General features: G+C 39.5%; 1 protein-coding gene across 2 annotated transcripts in view; it reads left to right on the top strand.

The window, feature by feature from the left end:
• The first annotated feature begins 2968 nt into the window (after positions 1-2968).
• The window catches only part of STX7 (syntaxin 7), a 55195-nt gene continuing 39179 nt past the window's right edge, over positions 2969-18984 (top strand). For both annotated transcript variants that reach the window (XM_003827662.8, XM_008953011.4), the window contains exons 1-2: positions 2969-3117; positions 12427-12569. In XM_003827662.8, coding sequence (XP_003827710.1) covers positions 12485-12569 — 85 coding nt within the window. In that variant the 5' untranslated portion in view covers positions 2969-3117; positions 12427-12484. The remainder of the gene's footprint in view (positions 3118-12426; positions 12570-18984) is intronic.

The raw sequence follows: 18984 nt of genomic DNA, 5'->3' as shown, positions 1-18984 counted from the left end.
CATAAATTTTGATGCTTGGAAAGGCAGGATCAGACCATGTGGTCCTTATATGTATAGGGACCATATGATGCATCATCTGAACTGAAGCACGTTTGAGAATGAAAGGGCATGCTCAGAAGACAGGCGGCCAGGACAAGCATAAACTAGGACTGTCCTAGCAAACTAAATATATGGTCACCCTGTGTATATGCAGGGGGCTTGGACTTGATTTTGAGAGCAGTGTTTTCCATTATGCATATTTAAAAGTTTTACAGGCAAGTTCCACCATCAAATACACTCATAAAATACTGGGTAAAAGAAATTTATACTTGTTTCTTTCCTGAACCACTTCTCAGCGTCTTTAATTTACAAATATGCTCTGTGAATCTTCAAGAATGTAATATAATATGTTTCCCAAACATTTCTTTGTAGACCAATTCCCTGATTCCTTACTTCAACCCACACAATTCCCCAGCTCTCCCCAATCTAATCATTTTGGTTTTTTTTCATAAGAAATACAGTTCAGGGAATGCTGCAATCATGGAAATGGCATGAAGCCTGGAGCAAAGTTCTCAGATTAGAGCTTCAAATATTCAGTGGTGGCTTTGACAATAATAAAGTTGAGAAGACCCGGAGATAGAAGATCCAACAAGGAGGCTATTACAGTGGATCAGGATGTCAACCGTGAGGGACTGAGAGAAGAGAGCACATATGAACAACACTTAGGAGGTAAAATTAGAAACGAAAATACCAGTCATCAGGAGGTAAAATTAGAAACAAATATACCAGTCATCATGCTATAATGGCCCGTGTAAGATTTCCCTGGGATATCTGTTTATTACCTCCATGTTCAAAAGCTAGGGCAAAATCAATTCTGTGCTTGATATATGACTAGGCACTTGTGTGATCTTAAACAGAAAACAAGTAGACTGTAGAGAGACATGGAAGGTGCTTAACAATAAGGCACAACTGAACTAACTCTTGTTTATTAAGTATTAATTTAAGCTTCCTTTTAATCTAGCACAGATTTTTTAAACCAGTTGTGGTTTTCCCATTGTATTATAAATAAAAACAAACTTTCATAAGTCAACTTGTCCTTCTCACTTACCAATAAGTCCCTGTTTGCTCTATTTACCTTTTTGCGTCTTTTACTTCTTTGGCTTTCCCAGAAGATCACATAGTGGTCATGTAAAAAATATTTTTAGTTCAGTAACTATTAAATGAACCAGCAATTATCTCCTTCTATTCCCTGGAATTGCTATCCCAGACACTGGAGATACAGCAGTGGACAGTTCTCCATCCTACGTGAGAGATATTACATAGGAGGTATTTATGGTATTTACATTAATAAGGACACCACAAGTGTGCAGATAACATTCCCCACTCAACAACTTCTGGTTTCCTTCAAAATCTCTCCAAGAAGGCCCAAATCTCGCAAATTACTATTTCTGAAAATCCAAATTACAAGCCTTCAGTCATAGGTAACTTCTGCACATGGAAATGATTTATTTTGGGAGATGTGACATTATCACTCATCAAATTAGGAGACTTTTAAAGCCCTACCAGTTTCAAGACACCTGGCTGAATTTAACTTGGTAGCAGCCAGATTCGCAGATGGAATACCATGTCAGGAACTCTTAGTAATTCATTTATCTTAATACTTCTAAATTTTGCAAGTTTGTCTAGACTATACTTCTTTTTTTCCCATTTGAATACCAAAGGATGAAATCTTATTCTAAGTTTTCAAAAGACCTGGAAGGAATCCACTCATAACATATTTTAAAACAAGGAATTGGAATGAGCCCAGGATGAGGGCTCAGACAGCTAAGTTTTGGTCCCAGCATAGTCAGTAACTATCAGGGCAACTTGAAGAGGCCACTTAATGTCAGGTTCTTCTGTAGTGCATTGTACCTTCCCTCCCCAGAGTCCAGAGTTCTATCAAAGGTAATATGAATGGGTATTTGGAAAGTGCACTAAACCTCACACGGATGTAAGATCCTTTCATGAGTTCCTTCAATGATTGAAATGTTTCTTCCTACGTTCACCAGCCACTTCCTAATTCTCAAGTACAATGCACTACTTTCAGTTCTTTATTTACTTGAACTTTGTGTAACAGGTGACATCATGGACAATTCCCTCTTTTTTTCCTTCATTCTCTAGTTTACCTTTTCCTGGTTTATTTCCTATCTTGTGGGTTACTCGTTTTCAGGGTTATTCTTTCTCTGTCCATCTCTCTTAAGCAGATAACATTCCACACTTAGTGTCGGTGAGTTCCAATCAGAATTCTATCCTGGGTTTTGTTTTTTTCCACCTAAGTGCGTCTGGACTTTTGATATCACCTATCCGGGACTTTTGATATCACCTATCCGGGTAATCATTTTAGAAAATAGTGTTGCCTTAATATAGGCAAAGGCTAAGCCGATCTATCTTCTAATTAATTTGGAGAGGGCTTTCTTTCATTTGTAGCAATTGATGCTTTTCATCTAACAATTACAATATATTTGCATATTTATCATTGGAACTGTTTCTGCTTGTTTTAAACCCTGTGAAAACTACGCCATGCTTTTCAGGAATGCTTAGAATGACTTGTATGTACTAGGAAAACTTGTTTACTAAGTGAGCACCCAGAGATGACTCTTCACTTATTCCTTCATTGTTCTTGCTAGGATTGTGTACTCGCCTTTGCATTTTTCGATAGAGCTGTGAACGCGATCTACTGCAGTTAAAGGTTAGCAAACAAGACAGGCAAGAGCTAATGGGGCGGGGTGAAGACTCGCGTGCAAGAAGGCTGGCTTCACCAGATAAAGAAGACAACTGTCCTCCATTCTGTCCTTTTTTGCACGTAGGCTAAGAGGCGTTCACCATCTCTACGTCAGGCTTCAAAGAACAGCTCCCTTGCAATTTTGCTGATACCCCCATTCCTTAGCTTGGAACCGGAGGGGCGGTGAGGGCCGCTGTCACTCAGCCCCGCGGGCCAATAGAAAAGGGGTGAACCCCGCCTTCTTCCTGAGTTGTGCTGCGGGCATGCGCACTGGGCGTCCCCACGCCACCGCCCATCAGCTGAGAATTGCAGCTGAGGGCTCCGGGGTAGGTGGGTGACGGCGGTCGGAGGTGTAGGAGGGAGCCGTGGAGGTCCAGGTAAGAGGACCCTGGGGAGGGGGGCTCCCTGGCCGGGCGACAGGGAGGCGCGGTGCCCCTGCGGCTGCTGCGCCTTCTTGTTTGTGCGCGTGGTCAGGTGGCCGCCGCCCTGCGCTCTGCAGCAGGCACTCGGGAGGCTGGGAAGGGCGGGACTGCCCCAGCTCCCGGAGCGCCTGCGGCTCCCCACGCCCCCCGGCCGGGTGCAAGGGCGCGGCGCGTTCCGCATTCCGGGTGCGCGCGGCTGTGGTCAGGTGGGCCTACCCAGCCACGCACCCGCCGCGGTCCCCTGGGCAGAGCTCCGGAGGCGCACGGCTGGCGGAGCGCACCCCGGGGAGGGCGCCAGAGCCGGCTGGGGCCCAGCTCAGGAATCCAGACACGACCAAATGACCTCTTCCTCTTTTCAACTCACGGATTGAAAAACACATTAAACTTCCCGAATATAGAGGAACTGAAAAATGTATGGCTGTAGCAGGCGAACCGTGTATGTTTGTTTATTCAGAGGCGCGTAGTATTGTTTTTTTAATTTGGCTTGATGACTTTAACATACTTTGACATTCTTTTAGTATACACCTTTAATTAATTTACATAAAAACCTTTAAACATACATAAAATATTTCTAGTATTTCCTCCACCTTGTTTTCTAGTTAGTTTCTTTAAATTCAGACAAAGAAAAAAAGTTGCATTTCTGATCAAATGCTGTGTGTTTTTTCCCACAAATTTCTTACATTTGTTTGGCTCTTATCTGTATACGTTAATTTTTGTTTACCTCAGATCGTTGTATTCTGACTATAATTATATATAATATATAAAACTTGCCCAGAATCTGGAAGAAAAGAAAGTAATTATGAAATGCTATGCTATTTAACAATGTTGGAAGTGGACATTTCTTCTGCAGTTTCTCTGAGCACACCTGGGCAGAGGCTGATAACGGTGTTTTAAACTGTGTTTTGTGTTGTGGACAGGCCTTATAGGCTACTTTGAGAAGTTGGCCTCAGACTCGTGACTAGTTAAGAATTATGCTCTTAACTTCACAGTTTCTGTAGAGGTTAATATGATACCATATTAACTCATTAACATCATAATTTTTCCTCAGATATGCTACTTATGTTGCTCTTGATAACAAAATCAATCCTCATTTTGATTATGACCCCAAACTTTAAGTGCTGATGATTGAAAAGTAAATTATAGAAAATATTCACAGTAAGTCTGAGTGAAGTTTGCTGTGATTCCATTTAATTTGCAAGTTTCATGTGTGAAAGTGTGAAAAAAACAATCCTCGGTGTTGTGAACTACAACCAAGTAGTACAAAAGTTCAGTGATGAAAGAGCTAAGGCCAAAGAATACAGTTAATGTAGTTTGTGCAGAGGATACTTATGTAGACAGAGCACCCTCACATTCCTTGAACATTTACTGTGCACCAGGCACTGTAGATTACACAGGATGACAAGGTCATCTCTCTCCTGTTTATATTCCAGAAGTAGCTCCTGTTTGTATTCCAGAGGTGTAGGGATAAATAATAAACAGTGATTAATTCGGCTTTTGAGTATTGTGAAGCAGTAAGTTAGATTGACAAAGAGTGACCAGTGGTGAGTTCTCACTTTCATATCAGAGTGGTCACAAAGGTTTCTCTAGCATGTGATGAGGCCTTGCTGGGGAGAAGGAGCCAGTCACGTGGAGATCATGGGAAGAGCCTTCTAGAAATAGGAAATGGCACCCAGCAAAGGCCCAAGGCAGCAAGAAGCCTGGGACCTTCGGTATCTGAAAGAAGGCACTGGAATTTTATGTTTTGGAAATGGTAATATTTACCCTCACGCTGGGTGTGTGTTCTTAGGAGGTGGGTACATTCATTCATTCTGCAAATGTTTGTTAAGCACTTGTGATGTAGCCAGGCACTGAGAATAGTGCAGTCCACAAAACACAAAAAAATGCTCACCCCCCACCCCTCAGAACTTATCTGGGGTAGAGGGTATAGAGAAGTCCAGTTGTTTATGCTGATGTTAATGATTAAGAAAGTGAAATTGACTACTTCTTTGCCCAGGGTAGATTTATAGAGCATGAGATATATGCTAAATGGAAATCTTAAGGATTCTACAGTATATCTGATTTTAACTGGGAGTAGTGTTTGACACTTCAAGATTAAATTTTAACATTCTTTTTGTTCATTCCTTTGTGTTCTTTAGAAGCCGTCTTGAGAAGACTCTCATCTGAGTGTTGCACTTTGATTCTCCCTTCCTGTTTTTCTCTTTATAGTGTTTGTATATCTTCATAGAAAGATGATTATTGCAATGTGGAGATTAGCACTGTGCAATAGATCTTTCTGTGATAATGGAAGTGGTCTATGAATGAGCTGTCCAAGCTTCTGGCCACTAGCCACACAGAATTTTTGAACATTTGAAAGGTGTCTAGTGTGACTGAGGAACTGATTTTTTCATTTAACTTAATTTTAATTAATTTTAATTTTTTAAAAACGAGAGCTACAATGTAATTTAAGTGATACACAATATAAAACGGTGTAAATTGTCACATCAAAAAATGAAATGTAGAGTAAAAGTGTAGTTTCTTACTGCAATCAGTTATCTTGTTAGCAGCTTAAAATAACCTGTAATAAGTTTTTTTGCTTTTATTATTTTAATCAACAGATAATGATTTACATATTTGTGGATACATGTGATACATCAGTAGATGTGTACAATGTGTAATGATCAAATCAGGGTAATTAGCATATCCATTACCTCAAACATTTAACATTTCTTTGTGTTAAGAGCATTCACAATTCATTCTTCTAAGTATTTGAAAATATGCAATAAATTGTAATTAATTATAGTCCCCTGAACACTAGACTTCATTCCTCCTACCTAGCTGTATTTTGGTGTTAGTTAACCAACCTTTGGCTATCCCCTTCCCGCCATCCTTCCCTGCTTCTAGTAACCACTATAATTTTAACAGCCCATTTAGTTAGTGGCTAGTCTATTAGTACAGGTCTAGGTAATGAATTATATAATTATTATTCTGAGCAATTAAATAGGAATTCTGAGTGGGCTTTCAAAAGTATTCAACAAGAGTACTTTAGTGCGTAGCAGCTCTGGGCTAGGTAATGGAGACTGATGTGGAAAGCAGACATCTGAATAACTCAGCATCCATTTAGCCTATATGCAGAGATCATAAGCTTTTAATCAATTTGTAGTTACCTATCCTATCTGTCTATGCTTGTATTTGTATATATATATTTTAAAGACAACCATTTGGTTCCTTTCCTTTGTGTGTCTCATTATCAAAAGAGCCAACTGTTGTTGCCTTTTAGATACCACTTATTAGCAGAATAATAGAGAAAAGGAGTAAGCTATTCCTCTGTGTTACCTTGATCAACTCATGTAGTTATCCCAAACATGTTCCTTCATCTTAAGAATAGCAAAACTTCATATGGGGCTTGCAGAAAAGTGGTAAATTTGGTTTTTCTTTTGTCTTATTTTATTTTATTTTATTTTATTTTGAGACGAGTCTCGCTCTGTCGCCGGGCTGGAGTGCAGTGGCGTGATCTTGGCTCACTGCAACCTCCGCCTCCTGGGTTCAAGCGATTGTCCTGCCTCAGCCTCCTGAGTAGCTGGCACTACAGGCGCATGCCACCACACCCAGTTAATTTTTTTAGTAGAGATGAGATTTCACCATGTTGGCCAGGATGGTCTCAATCTCTTGACCTTGTCATCTGCCTGTCTTGGCCTTCCCAAATTCCGGGATTACAGGCGTGAGCCACCGCGCCCAGCCCAAATTTGGTTTTTCTAACTGAGTGAGTTCACCTGCCCTCAATTTTGTTATACAAGGAAGCAGTATGGCTTAGTGTTTAAAAAATGTCGGCTCTGTGGTTATTTGCTCCTTTGCTTAAGCAAATTATTTATTCTCATTATGCCTCAGTTTCATGTAAAAAAATCACATTAGCAATTATACCCACATCATAGGCTTATAAGAATTAACTGAGAAAATAAATTTAAAAGTCACAAGCACAATGCTTAGGAAATGTAAGTCCTGGATGAGTGTTGGCCATTGTTAACTTTGTTTTATTTTACACATCTTTCTTCTCTATCTTTCGCAAATTGCATTTCATTCTTCACACATGATTCCTGGCTAGATACAGTGGCTCAAACCTGTAATCCCAGCACTTTGGGAGGCTGAGACTGGAGGATTGCATGAGCCCAGGAGTTCAAGACCAGTCTGGGCAACAAAGTGAGACCCCCATCTCTATAAAAAAATCAAAAAATTAGTGGGATGTGGTGGCAGGTGCCTGTGGACCCAGCTACTCGGGATGCTGAGATGGGAGGATTGCCTGAGCCTGGAATTCAGGGCTGCAGTGAGTCGTAATCACACCACTGCACTCCAGCCTGGGTGCTCCTGTCTCAAACAACAACAACGCCAAACAAAGAAAAAGTAAAACAAAACTCATGATTCCAGTCAATCTAAGTAGCACCTCTTTGGGTGAATGAAGCCACTTGCCAATTGTCTCACCAGCAGGAACTTTCTCACATTTAGTAGCTTGAGGAAAGGGATGAAGAAAATTGATTGTGTTTGTGACTGATTGATTTTCCAGAGAGGAAAAAAGGTGGCCTTGAAAGAAAACAGTGAGAAGACTTGGGCTACACTGGTGTGAGTTTTAAGGGTAAGGAAAATGCTGTAGAATACTGTCCTTGACTTGATGGAACTGTTTATGGGAGAGAGAGTAGGCCTCAGGTGTGCTTGCATGGTTTTGAGACAGGTGATGAGTTTCTCTTGGTCTTGTGCTGATGCTGGTCCTGCAGCTGCAAGAACAGATCATAACTTTCCTCTGTGTAGGGTGGAAAAGCATTTGTTCTCTGGATGTGCATTATCTCATTTTGATGCTGGCAGTGGGCCCAAATGCTAAGTGTCTTGCCCAAAGTAGAAATTTCCAGTTGCTACTTCCATGGTGTGCTGCACAGGCAATGGCTGAGTTCTTGTAGCTTCACAGACATGTAGACACGAGAGAAAGCCAAGGGTACGAGCTGGAGACATGGATGTGCGACTCATTCAGGTATAGATTAAAATGGAACCATGTATATGGAGGAGCATCCCCAGAGATTACATGAATAACAAACTGAACATTTTTTCATTCAATGTGTTTGTTTTGGCTTGTAAGCCAGTTTTTCCAGAGATCTACTTGATAGAGGGAAAGGAGAAAGGAAGATGTCATTGAACCAAGAGAAAATTGTCTTTCTCCATACCTTGGAATATTATTTGGCAATAACAAGGAATGAAGGACTGATATATGATACAGCACAGATGGACTTTGGAAGCATACTAAGAGAAAGAAGCTAGTCTCGAAGAACACATTGTATGATTCCATTCCTATGAAATGTCCAGAATAGCAAAGCTATAAAGATACAACGTAGATTAGTAGTCGCCTTTGGCCAGTGAGGTTGGGGAGAAATGGAGAGCGATTGCTAATGATTACAAACTTTCCTTTTAGCGTAATAGAAATGTTCTAAAAGTGATGATTATACAATGTTGTAAATATATTAAAAACCATTGGATTGTGTACTTCAAGTAGGTGTATTGTATTGCCATATCTCAATAAATTATATCTCAATAAAGCCATTTTATTTATATAAATTTAAGGGGTGCACATGCAGTTTTGTTACATGGTTATATTGCATAGCGTGAAGTCTGGGCTTTTAGTGTAATCATCACCTGAATAATGTACATTGTACGCATTAAGTAATTTCTCATCCCTCACCCTCCCATCCTTTTGAGTCTCCAATGTCTTCTTATTCCACTCTCTGTCCATGTGTACACATTATTTAGGTTCCACTTACAAGTGAGAACATGCAGCATTTGACTTTTTTCTGAGTCATTTCACTTAAGATAATGGCCTCCAGTTCATCTGTGTTGCTGTGAAAGACATAACTTCAGTCTTTTTTAAGGTTAAATAGTATTCCATTGCATTTATATACACTACATTTTCTTTATCCATTCAGGAATGTTAATAGACACTTGATGGGCACTTAGGTTAATTCCAAATCTTTGTTCTTGTGAATATTGCTACAATAGACATATGAGTGCAGATTATCTTTTTGGTATAATGGTTTTTTTTTTTCTTTTGGGTAGATACCCAGTAACGAGGTTACTGGATCAAATATTAATTCTATTTTTAGTTCTTTGATGACTTGCCATGCTGTTTTCTCTAGAGGTTGTACTACTTTACAGTCTCACCAACAGTGTGTGTGTTCCTTTTTCTCTGCATTCTTGCCAACATCTGTACTTGTTTGACTTTTTTTCTTTTTTTTCTGTTCAAGATGTGTTTGTGGATGAATTTTTAATAGCCATTCTGACTGTTGTGAGATGATGTCTCATTGTGGTATTAATTTGCATTTATCTGGTGCTTACTGATGTTAAACATTTTTCATGTGCTTCTTGGCCATTTGTATGTCTTCTTTTGAAAAATGTCTATTCATGTGCTTTGCCCCCTTTTTAATGGGGTTATTTGTGGGGTTTTTTGTTGAGTTGTTTGAGTTTCTTATAAATTCTGGATATTAATCTCGTTGGATGTGTAGTTTGCAGGTATTTTTCTCCCATTCTGCAGGTTGTCTGTTCATTCTGTTTATTATTTCTTTTGCTGTGCAAAAGCTTTTTAGTTTAATTAAATCTCATTTTGTCTATTTTTTGTTTTGTTGCTTGTGCTTTTGAGGTCTTAGTCATAAATTCTTTTCCTAAACCAATGTCCAGAAGAGTTTTCCCTATATTTTCTTTTAGTATTTTAATCGTTTTAGGTATTACTTTTAAGTCTTTAATCCATCTTGAGTCGATTTTTTTTTTTTATATGTTGACAGATAAGGGTCCAGTTTCACTCTTCTGCATGGGGCGATCCAATTTTCCCAGCACCATGTATTGAAAAGGGCGTCCTTTCCTCAGTGTATGTTTTTGTCAACTTTGTCAAAAAGATCAATTGACTGTAGATACGTGACTTTACTTCTGACTTCTCTATTCCATTCCATTGTTCTATGTGTCTGTTTTTATATGAATATCATGCTGTTTTAGTTACTATACCCTTTTAGTATAATTTGAGGTCAGGCAATGAGATGCCTCCAGCTTTGTTCTTTTTCTTAAAATTGCTTTGGCTATTCAAAACCTGTGTTTTTTTTTTTTTTTTTTTTTAAGTGACTTGGAGATGCATTTAAAATTGCATGGTTTCAAGGATGTTCCGGATGGTGTTGGTGTCATTGAATCCCCATGTCTACTCTTGTTCTGTCTGGGCCCAAGTCCAAGGCTACCTGGAAGGAAGTTTATTCCTGTCTCCCCACTGTAGTGGTCCAGCTGTCTGACTTTAGGTTTGAATTTACCCTTTAATGAAATTGCTTTTGGATCCATCTCTAGGATTTGGTGAGACCCAGAGAGCCCAGAATAGATCAGCTGTACCTGAGAGGGAAGTTGGAGAATATCTAAAAGCCGCCAGGACTTTCAGGGTGGCCAGGCACATTCAAAGTGCACCAGAGTTCCAGGCATAGAACCAGTACTGTTCTAATGGTCTCAACAGTTCAGCTGTTGTACTTCCTGCCAACACTGTCCCTTAGAGCAAAGACACATACTTCACTGTGGCTTCTTCTCTACCAGAAATCTTCTGTGGCATTAGTTCTATGTGGTAGCAAGCATGGATAGCCTTGGCATCAGAACCCTGGGACTGAATCCCACCTCCACCTGTGGGTAGGTTGGGTTACCATTACTTAATCATAATAAGCCCGCTGTTTGCTCATCATTAAAACAAGAATAATGCCACTTAATTGAAGGAGGTTGTGAAAATTAAATTAGTCTGTGAAATACTTTTTGTGTCGCAGATGTGCGAGAAATGTTAGGCCATTCCTCTCTTTCCCTTTATGTTGTTTTCCCCTTGTCCCAGCTGTGAATCATCTGATCCAGGGTTGGCCAGGAACCTTCCCTTCCTTTAGTAAATACCGTACTGCGTGTGGCCTTTCCACGTGCTCTGGGTCTCTCCACCCCAGCCTTCACGTCCTTGCCTTTGTTGTTCTGCATACTGGTCATAACCAAGCATCCAAATCTTATGTTTCTATTTCATAAATTCTTTCCAGACAAGGATGATGGTCATTTTTTCTTTTTGTAGCCCTTCTCATTTTAGCCTAGCACGTGATCTTTTATGGATTTGTGGGGTTTTTTGTTGGTTTGCATTATTAACTTTATCCGTCCTCCTAAATGACAAACTTGATTTGAGCAGATACTGTGTCAGTGTGTTTTGTTTTGTTTGCATCTCCCAGGTGCTTAGTTTAATGCTGGGCATGTACCAGGCTCTTAGTAGAGAGCTAGCTTACAAATTGACCACCAACAATTTTGCAGTATTCCAGTGCATATTCATGGAAAAGATGGGGTGGCGGTAGTTGAAATTCTTTGCTGTGCGCAGTTCTGTATGCAGGGACATTCCTTTTCAACCTTCTTTCCAAACGCTGATTGGAGTGGTGTGGATTGAAGAGGTAAAGAATGTCATCTCACCTGCCTCCTGTGGCAGTATCTCAGTGTCTCTTCTATTCTGAGATGCTGGCTGCTGAAAGGGGAGAGTCATTCGTTCTCCTTCCTCTGTCAGGAAGGTTTGATAAACATTTTATATGACATTTGCTTCACAGTAGTTGGTTCTGCTATTTCAGATTTAACCTTTTCCATTAAAATTAGAGCCCTATTAATCATACATTCCTGAGCAGGTCCTGTGTGTGTGTTAAATTAGATATTAAGGTTGGTACAAAAGTAATTGCCATTTTTACCATTACTTTGAATGGCAAAAACCACAATTAAAAGTAATGGTAAAAACTGCAATTACTTTGGCACAACCTAATACAGTGAAATTTCTGGGGATAGCCTGAAGTCTGTGTTCCATTTAATAAATATTTAAATGCCTGTTTGTGCTAAGAGTTGTTTTAAATATTGGAGAAAGATAAATAGCATGTGGGCCCTGCCTTATAATTGTTTGGAGTTTAGTTAAGGAAAAAATATGTAAACAACTAAAATTATATACAGGTAAGGGATTTAATAATTTTTCTTGAAGAGATCAAAGACGTTTTCAAAGGAAATATGCAATTTGAACCTTCTTTTAATTGTTTGATGTGTTTAACATGACTCTGTCCTTTGAAGTCAAGTTTTTTTTTTTAATAGACATGAGAGTTTTGCTATTTGATGTGTCACTTTGCCAGATTTCAACTCTATTAGATTAATCAAGTTTGTCCTTGTAACTTCACAGATTGTTAATTTGGAAAATGTAAGCCAGTAGCTTAAAAAATATATCTGTGTGACTTTTATATTATTTAGGTGACTGCTTAGAAAACTGCACAGCATCTGATGAAATTAGCGAATAAGAACATCAGCCATGTCTTACACTCCAGGAGTTGGTGGTGACCCCGCTCAGCTGGCCCAGAGGATCTCTTCTAACATCCAGAAGATCACACAGTGTTGTGAGTTGAGTTTTAAATGGACTTCACTATTTGTATCCACTCTTAACTGAACTTGGTGGAGGTTCATGAAAGGACAACTCTGCTGATTGAGAGAGGGAGGAGCATTCCTCTAACAACAGGTTTTAAAGGGCTCGAACTCTTTAGAATGAATGCAAGAGAATTATATTTGAGATAACACTTACTGCATTTTTCTATAGGAAGTCAGGGCCAGGCACATAATACATTATTTCATTAAATAAAATCAAGATTTAAAAGGATAATGGATTCTTAGATCTGCTTTAAAGCTATCTGGTTCTAGATGAGATGATGAGACCTGATGACTCAGTCTCATAGGTTTGGAACCAGGTAGCACTACCAAGGGCTTAAGGAACATAAAGTTTATTAAAAATAAAATCTGACTGGCTATGGGTTAGGTTAATCTTATGATGGGCAAGTATGTGGTACCTTATTAAGGAGCAAGAGGAACTAAGGAGAGGACGTTTTAATCTATTGAGGAAGGTATTTTAGAAAATCAGACCTGCATTCCCCACATATTCTTTTTTTTTTTTAGAGACAGTCTCACTCTGTCGCCCAGGCTGGAGTGCAGTGGTACGATCTTGGCTCACTGCAAGCTCCGCCTCCCGGGTTCACACCATTCTCCTGCCTCAGCCTCCCGAGTAGCTGGGACTACAGGCGCCCGCCACCACGCCCAGCTAATTTTTTGTATTTTTAGTAGAGACGGGGTTTCACCGTGTTCGCCAGGATGGTCTCGATCGCCTGACTTCGTGATCCACCCGCCTCAGCCTCCTAAAGTGCTGGGATTACAGGCGTGAGCCACTGCGCCCGGCCAAATTATTCTTTGCTGTACTTGTCAGAGATAGATTACCAGTAGACTGATGCAGTGTGGCACTTCATTCGGAACTATTCATCGTCAGGATATGTATTAAAAAAATCATTATAGCAGATTTGAGTGGATAGGTTTTTATTTTTTTATTTTTTTTTTTACTTTTTTTTGTTTGTAAATTATGGTTAATCAGATACCTTGGGTGATTCTAGTCTTGCTCTCAGTGTTTGGCCCTCGGGGCATTACCTGAACTCTTTCATCCTTCGGAGTATGTTAATATAGTTTTATTCTTCAGCCTAGTTCCTTACAAGGCTATTCTTTTTAACAGAATGTTAACACATTGCAGAAATAGTGTTTTCAAATGACCATACTCTGTTTCTTTATCTAATCATTAACTCCTCAACAGCTGTTCCTCTACCTGAATTATTTAAATGAGATGCTAGTGTGTTTTAGGAGCAAAGAGAATAAAACTAGACTCTAAAAAGGTGCTGCTGTGCACAGTGGTATAAAATAACCCTTATTCTGATTTGGGGTGATTTCTGGGTTTTTTACCTATTTCTGGAAGAACAAGGAAGTGCACAGTGCCAGGCACCACGTTGTCCACAGCAGGGACTGTAGGAATGGTACATTGAGAACTGCTGCAGTTTGTCACAGGCCACCGGCGTTGGCTCTGCTTTGCTCCTCTGGCATCAGATCTGTTCTGATGGTGGCCACAGAAGAGCCTCTTTCCTTTTCTTTTTTTTTTTTAATGGCTCCCTTGCTGCTGGTTAGAAATAGCACTGGTCTGCCCCAAGTGTATCTGGCTACCTGTGCAAAAATTAAGGAAGTTTATAATTCTAATTACATATGTGGAAAATTAGGACCTTTATGCAAGAAAGGAGGCCAAGAGGCCTTTCTCCAAAGAAGAGGATAAGCATCCTGTGTTGGGAAAGCTAAACAGTGTTAGGAATTGAGGATGAGGAATGACTGTCCTGTACTGAGATTGTAGAAGTAGCAAGCAGTAGGTAGTATGAAAGATACATGGATTGAAGATTGTGTGTGAACATGAACTGGAAGGAGAAAAGAGTTGACTTAAATCAGGCCATGTTCCCTAAGAAAGAGATCAGTTGATCCAGTGGATGAGAAGTGACAGATTGGGCCAGAGTTGAATATTTATGGCAGGTTGGTAGCTAAGTGTGCGAGTACATCCGGGGCAGTATTGGAGCATGTGAAGGGCTGGCTATGATACTCCACAGTCTATGTGAAGAGCTGTTAAGAAGACTGGGACTGTTGGCAGGGCATGGTGGCTCACACCTGTAATCCCAGCACTTTGGGAGGCCGAGGCAGGCAGATCACGGGAGGTCAGGAGTTCGAGACCAGGCTGACCAACATGGAGAAACCCTGTCTCTACTAAAAATACAAAATTAGCTGGGCCTGTTGTGGCATATGCCTGTAATCCCAGCTACTTGGGAGGCAGAGGCAGGGGACTCGCTTGAACCTGGGAGGCGGAGGTTGCAGTGATCACGCCATTGCACTCCAGCCTGGGCAACAAGAGCAAAACTCTGTTTCAAAAAAAAAAAAAGACTGGAACTGTTCATGCAGGTGAAGGTACAGTCACCATCTGCAGATGTTTGAATCACTGTCATATGTGAAACAGAAGCCATATGTCCTGCATGAACATAGGGGCCTCCACAAATGTACGGAAGCTACAGGTAGTCAGATTTCACCTTGAGAAGGAGGAAGGGCTTTTGAATAATCCAAGTTGTTAAGGTAGAATTGCCTCCCTCAGGAGGAATGAGATTCCTTATCAGTGACCAGAAAAAGGATGGTCAGATATTTCTCAGACTTATTAATAAGAATTTTAAACATAGGAATAATGGTTCAGACTAAGAGGGTTTTAATTTTGATATTCTATTGTGATTCATTCAACAAATAATTTTTGGGGCACATAGTACTTGCTAGATACTGTTCCAAACTGTAGGAATGTAGCAGTAAACAATCTATAAGGTCCTGCTCTCATTGTAGTTTACAGTGTAGTAAGGAGAAATAATGAGCAACTTAATTTTCTGTAAAGAAAATATAGTGAAAGTGAGGTGAGAGCAAGTGACTGGGGAAGCTACCTTTACTTTAGATGGTCTTTGAATGAGGATGAGGAGGGACTGGTAGTGAGGAGATTCAGAGAAAGGGCATTTCAGACAGAAGGAATAACTAGTATTAAAAATTCAAAAGCAGACCTGGGCTTGAAATACTCAGAAAATAGGGAAAAGGGAAAAAGCTAGTGTGGCTGAAGCACAGCATCTGGGGCAAGAGTGCCAGGAGATGAAACCAGAGGGGTCTGGCGGGTCAGCTGGGGCCTTGCAGGTCATTCAGGAAGTTTAGATTTCATTTTAAGAGGCAGTGGAAATCACTGGAGGCATTTAAGCAGAGGAGAGACATAATCAGATCTACACTGTGAAAAAATTACTTTGGCTGCTGCTTAGAAAATAGACATTGGGGGAATAGCAGGGAGGTATGCTGGTCATCACAGAGGTCTGGGGAGAGCTCGGATGCTGGCTTGCACCAGGGTGATGGCAGTGGGGATGGAGAGAAGCAATGAGTGTGTTTTGGAGGTAGAGCCAGCGGGACTTGCTGATGCATGTGGGTAGGGATGGTAGAGGAAGGAAGGAGTTAAAGATGACTCCATAGTTTTTGCATTGAGCAACCGACTAGGTGGTGGCAAGTGTGTACTGAAATGGGAGGGACTACAGTTCAGGACAAGTAGGGGAGAGTTTTGTTTTGACTAAGTATATTTCGAGATATCATTTAGATATCTAAGTGGAGATATCAAACATCTACTTTAGATGCAGGAATTTGGAAGTCAGAGTGTCCTCAGAGTATAAATGGTATTTAAAACCATAGGTGTAAAGTAATCACGTAAGAGTGAGGAAAGAGAAGAGGCCTGGAACATTAAAAAATGTGGAAATCAGGAAGGTAGCATGAAGAATCTAAGGAGTGACCTGTGAGGTAAGATAAAAATCAAGATGTGGTAGATTTCTAGAAATTAAACAAAGAATGTTTCAAGAATGAGTGAGGCATTATCTCTCTCTAATGCTGCTGAGAGACTAAGATAAAAGCAGACAATTGGATTTGGTAAACTGGTGACTTTGAAAAGAACATTCTCATAGCCATATTGCAAGTGTAGATGGAGGAAGGGAAGGAGAAGCACCCACTCTTTCCATTTTAAAGAGACTTTCCAGATTTTCTCCTCATCTCTGCTTATGTCATTGATCAGGTGGCTACACCTAGCTGCCAGAGAGGCTGAAAACATCTTAGCAGGATTTCAGTGTGCTCACTAAAATTGGGGATTATTCTATTTGAGAAAGAAGGGTGAGAGAATCAATATTTAGTAGGCAACTAGCAGACTCTGCTATGAAAGTAGAAAGAGGATCAAAGAAAGGGTTCCATTTTACACTGCAACAGAGAAATTCTGGTAAGCGTATAATTGCAAAGGAAATGTTTTGAAAGTGAGAGGGCATGGGAATGGACCACTAGCAAGTTCACATTTCATCCACCGTATAGAGGTGAGGCTACGTGTGGTACAGATGGAAACATGGTGGGCAAACATGGGAGATTTCCTGTTTGAGTGGGTCTGTTCTTAAATGAAATGGGAAGCAAGGTCATCAGATAGAGAATGGGCGGGAAAGAAGGGGGTTTAGCAAATGTGTTGAGTATACATTTAAGATTTGGGGCCATGAATTTAGTGAAACCAGTCATCACTGTACTTTTTCTATTTCTGAGATTCAATGTCTAAATGAAGGGGAGTTTAGATTAGATAAAGTATTGTTAAAAATCTAACTACTGTCAAGTATGTGTACTGATAAGGGCTATGCAGAAATCACGTGGAAGTGAAAGGCAGAAGTGTGAAATTTCAGTTCACTTTTTTCCCCATTTGGTAATGCTAATAATACTGGGTGCGATTGAATAAAATGATACTTTGCACCACATTTAGGTTCTCTTCACACTACATTTGCAACTTTTGAAATTGTGTCAGTACAATTATATGATTTTACAAAAGAAACCTAAAGAGAAGATGCTGTAAGTAAGGTAACCTGTAATTAGAATATGAGCATCTGTTAAACTAAAGCTAAAGTCTTCTTGAGTGTTGCAGTGGGAAAGTTTATTTTCACATTAGTTTTGATGAAATAAATAAACACTTATAAAATATTAAGTTTTATGGTTTAGTTTATACCCCAAAAAAAAGAAAATGGCAGTCAAAAATATTTTTAAACCATTTTTTTGGTTTAAGACCATCTGCAGTCTTTTGAATTTGTTTCAGCAGTAAAGCATTTAAACCATATTATAATGATATAATTTATATTAAGCATAAAATATTTAAATATTGTAAATGCTTACATGTAAAATAAATTAGAAATTTAATTATATTAAAATAATAAAACTGGTAAATAGTTATAACAAACTATGACTTTATTACAGGCTCTGTAGACAGTTTAAAATGATTAAGAAAATATTTGTATCCTATGAGAGAAAGCGTTGACTCCATAACAGTCAACAAGGCCCTTGTGCCACCCATGCTCCATCTTTTACCCATGGCATAGACAGTATTCTCTGTTGCTGGCCTAGCATGCCATCCAGTCTTTTTCAACCCAAGGCTCCAGGCAACCATTCCCAGTAGACTGGAGTTGGCAGGCAAACAAAATCGTTTGTTATCACAGGTCTAGAAGATCACCATGCCTCTTAGAAAGGCTTAGATTTAGTTTTCAAACTTTGGATTGAGATGTTCAAAAGTGACATTTTTATTAGCAACATCTATGCCTGTTTACCTTCTATCATTTCTCCGTATTTTCTGTCAGACATACTCCTAGCTGTGATGTATAGTATAAGGATAAGCAAGCCTTTGTGGGTTTATAAGTATAAGGTACCTATCATATAGGTAAACCAGAGTAGGCATTTTCACAAGGGCCATTCATCCTTGCCCAAACACAAACAACATAGAAAAATGTCTTGAGAACACACAGAGAAACTCATGTTTTTAAAAGCAGCAGAATCAATATATCAAAATACATCACATAAGTAAACACAGGCTTGCTTTTTCAGACTTTTTAAAAATGGAAGTATAATGTATACATTGAGTACTAGACAAATTATTTGTGTATAGCTGAATAAATTTTCTATTGTATTACCACAAATGTCAAGAAATAGAACATTCCTTAGTCCCCTAAAACCTTCTTGTGCTTACACCCCTCCATGCCCTTCAGAGATAACCAGTGTCCTGACTTTGTTAACATCATTGATTAATTTTCCTTTTTTTTAATCTAATAGAATCAATAATCAAATAGAATTATTTTATGATGGGCTTCTTACATTATGTTTGTGGGATTCATCCATGCAGCTGCAGGTCACTTGTTTTCGTTACTGTATAGTATTCCATATTTAAACATACCACAATTTATTTATTCTTTCTACTGGTTGTAGTGTTTCCAGTTTTTGATTTTGTTTTTATTTTTTGCTAGGATGAACAGTGCTTCCCAGAACATTCTTACATGTTCTTTTGGTGCATGTATGTGAAGGAATTGGGTTACTGGCTCATAGGATATGTTTATGTTCAGCTTTTGT

This window comes from Pan paniscus, chromosome 5 (genome assembly GCF_029289425.2).
Source record: "Pan paniscus chromosome 5, NHGRI_mPanPan1-v2.0_pri, whole genome shotgun sequence".
NCBI lineage: Eukaryota > Metazoa > Chordata > Mammalia > Primates > Hominidae > Pan > Pan paniscus.
Note: the sequence above shows the minus strand (reverse complement) of the source record. Positions and strands in the feature narration are given on the sequence as shown.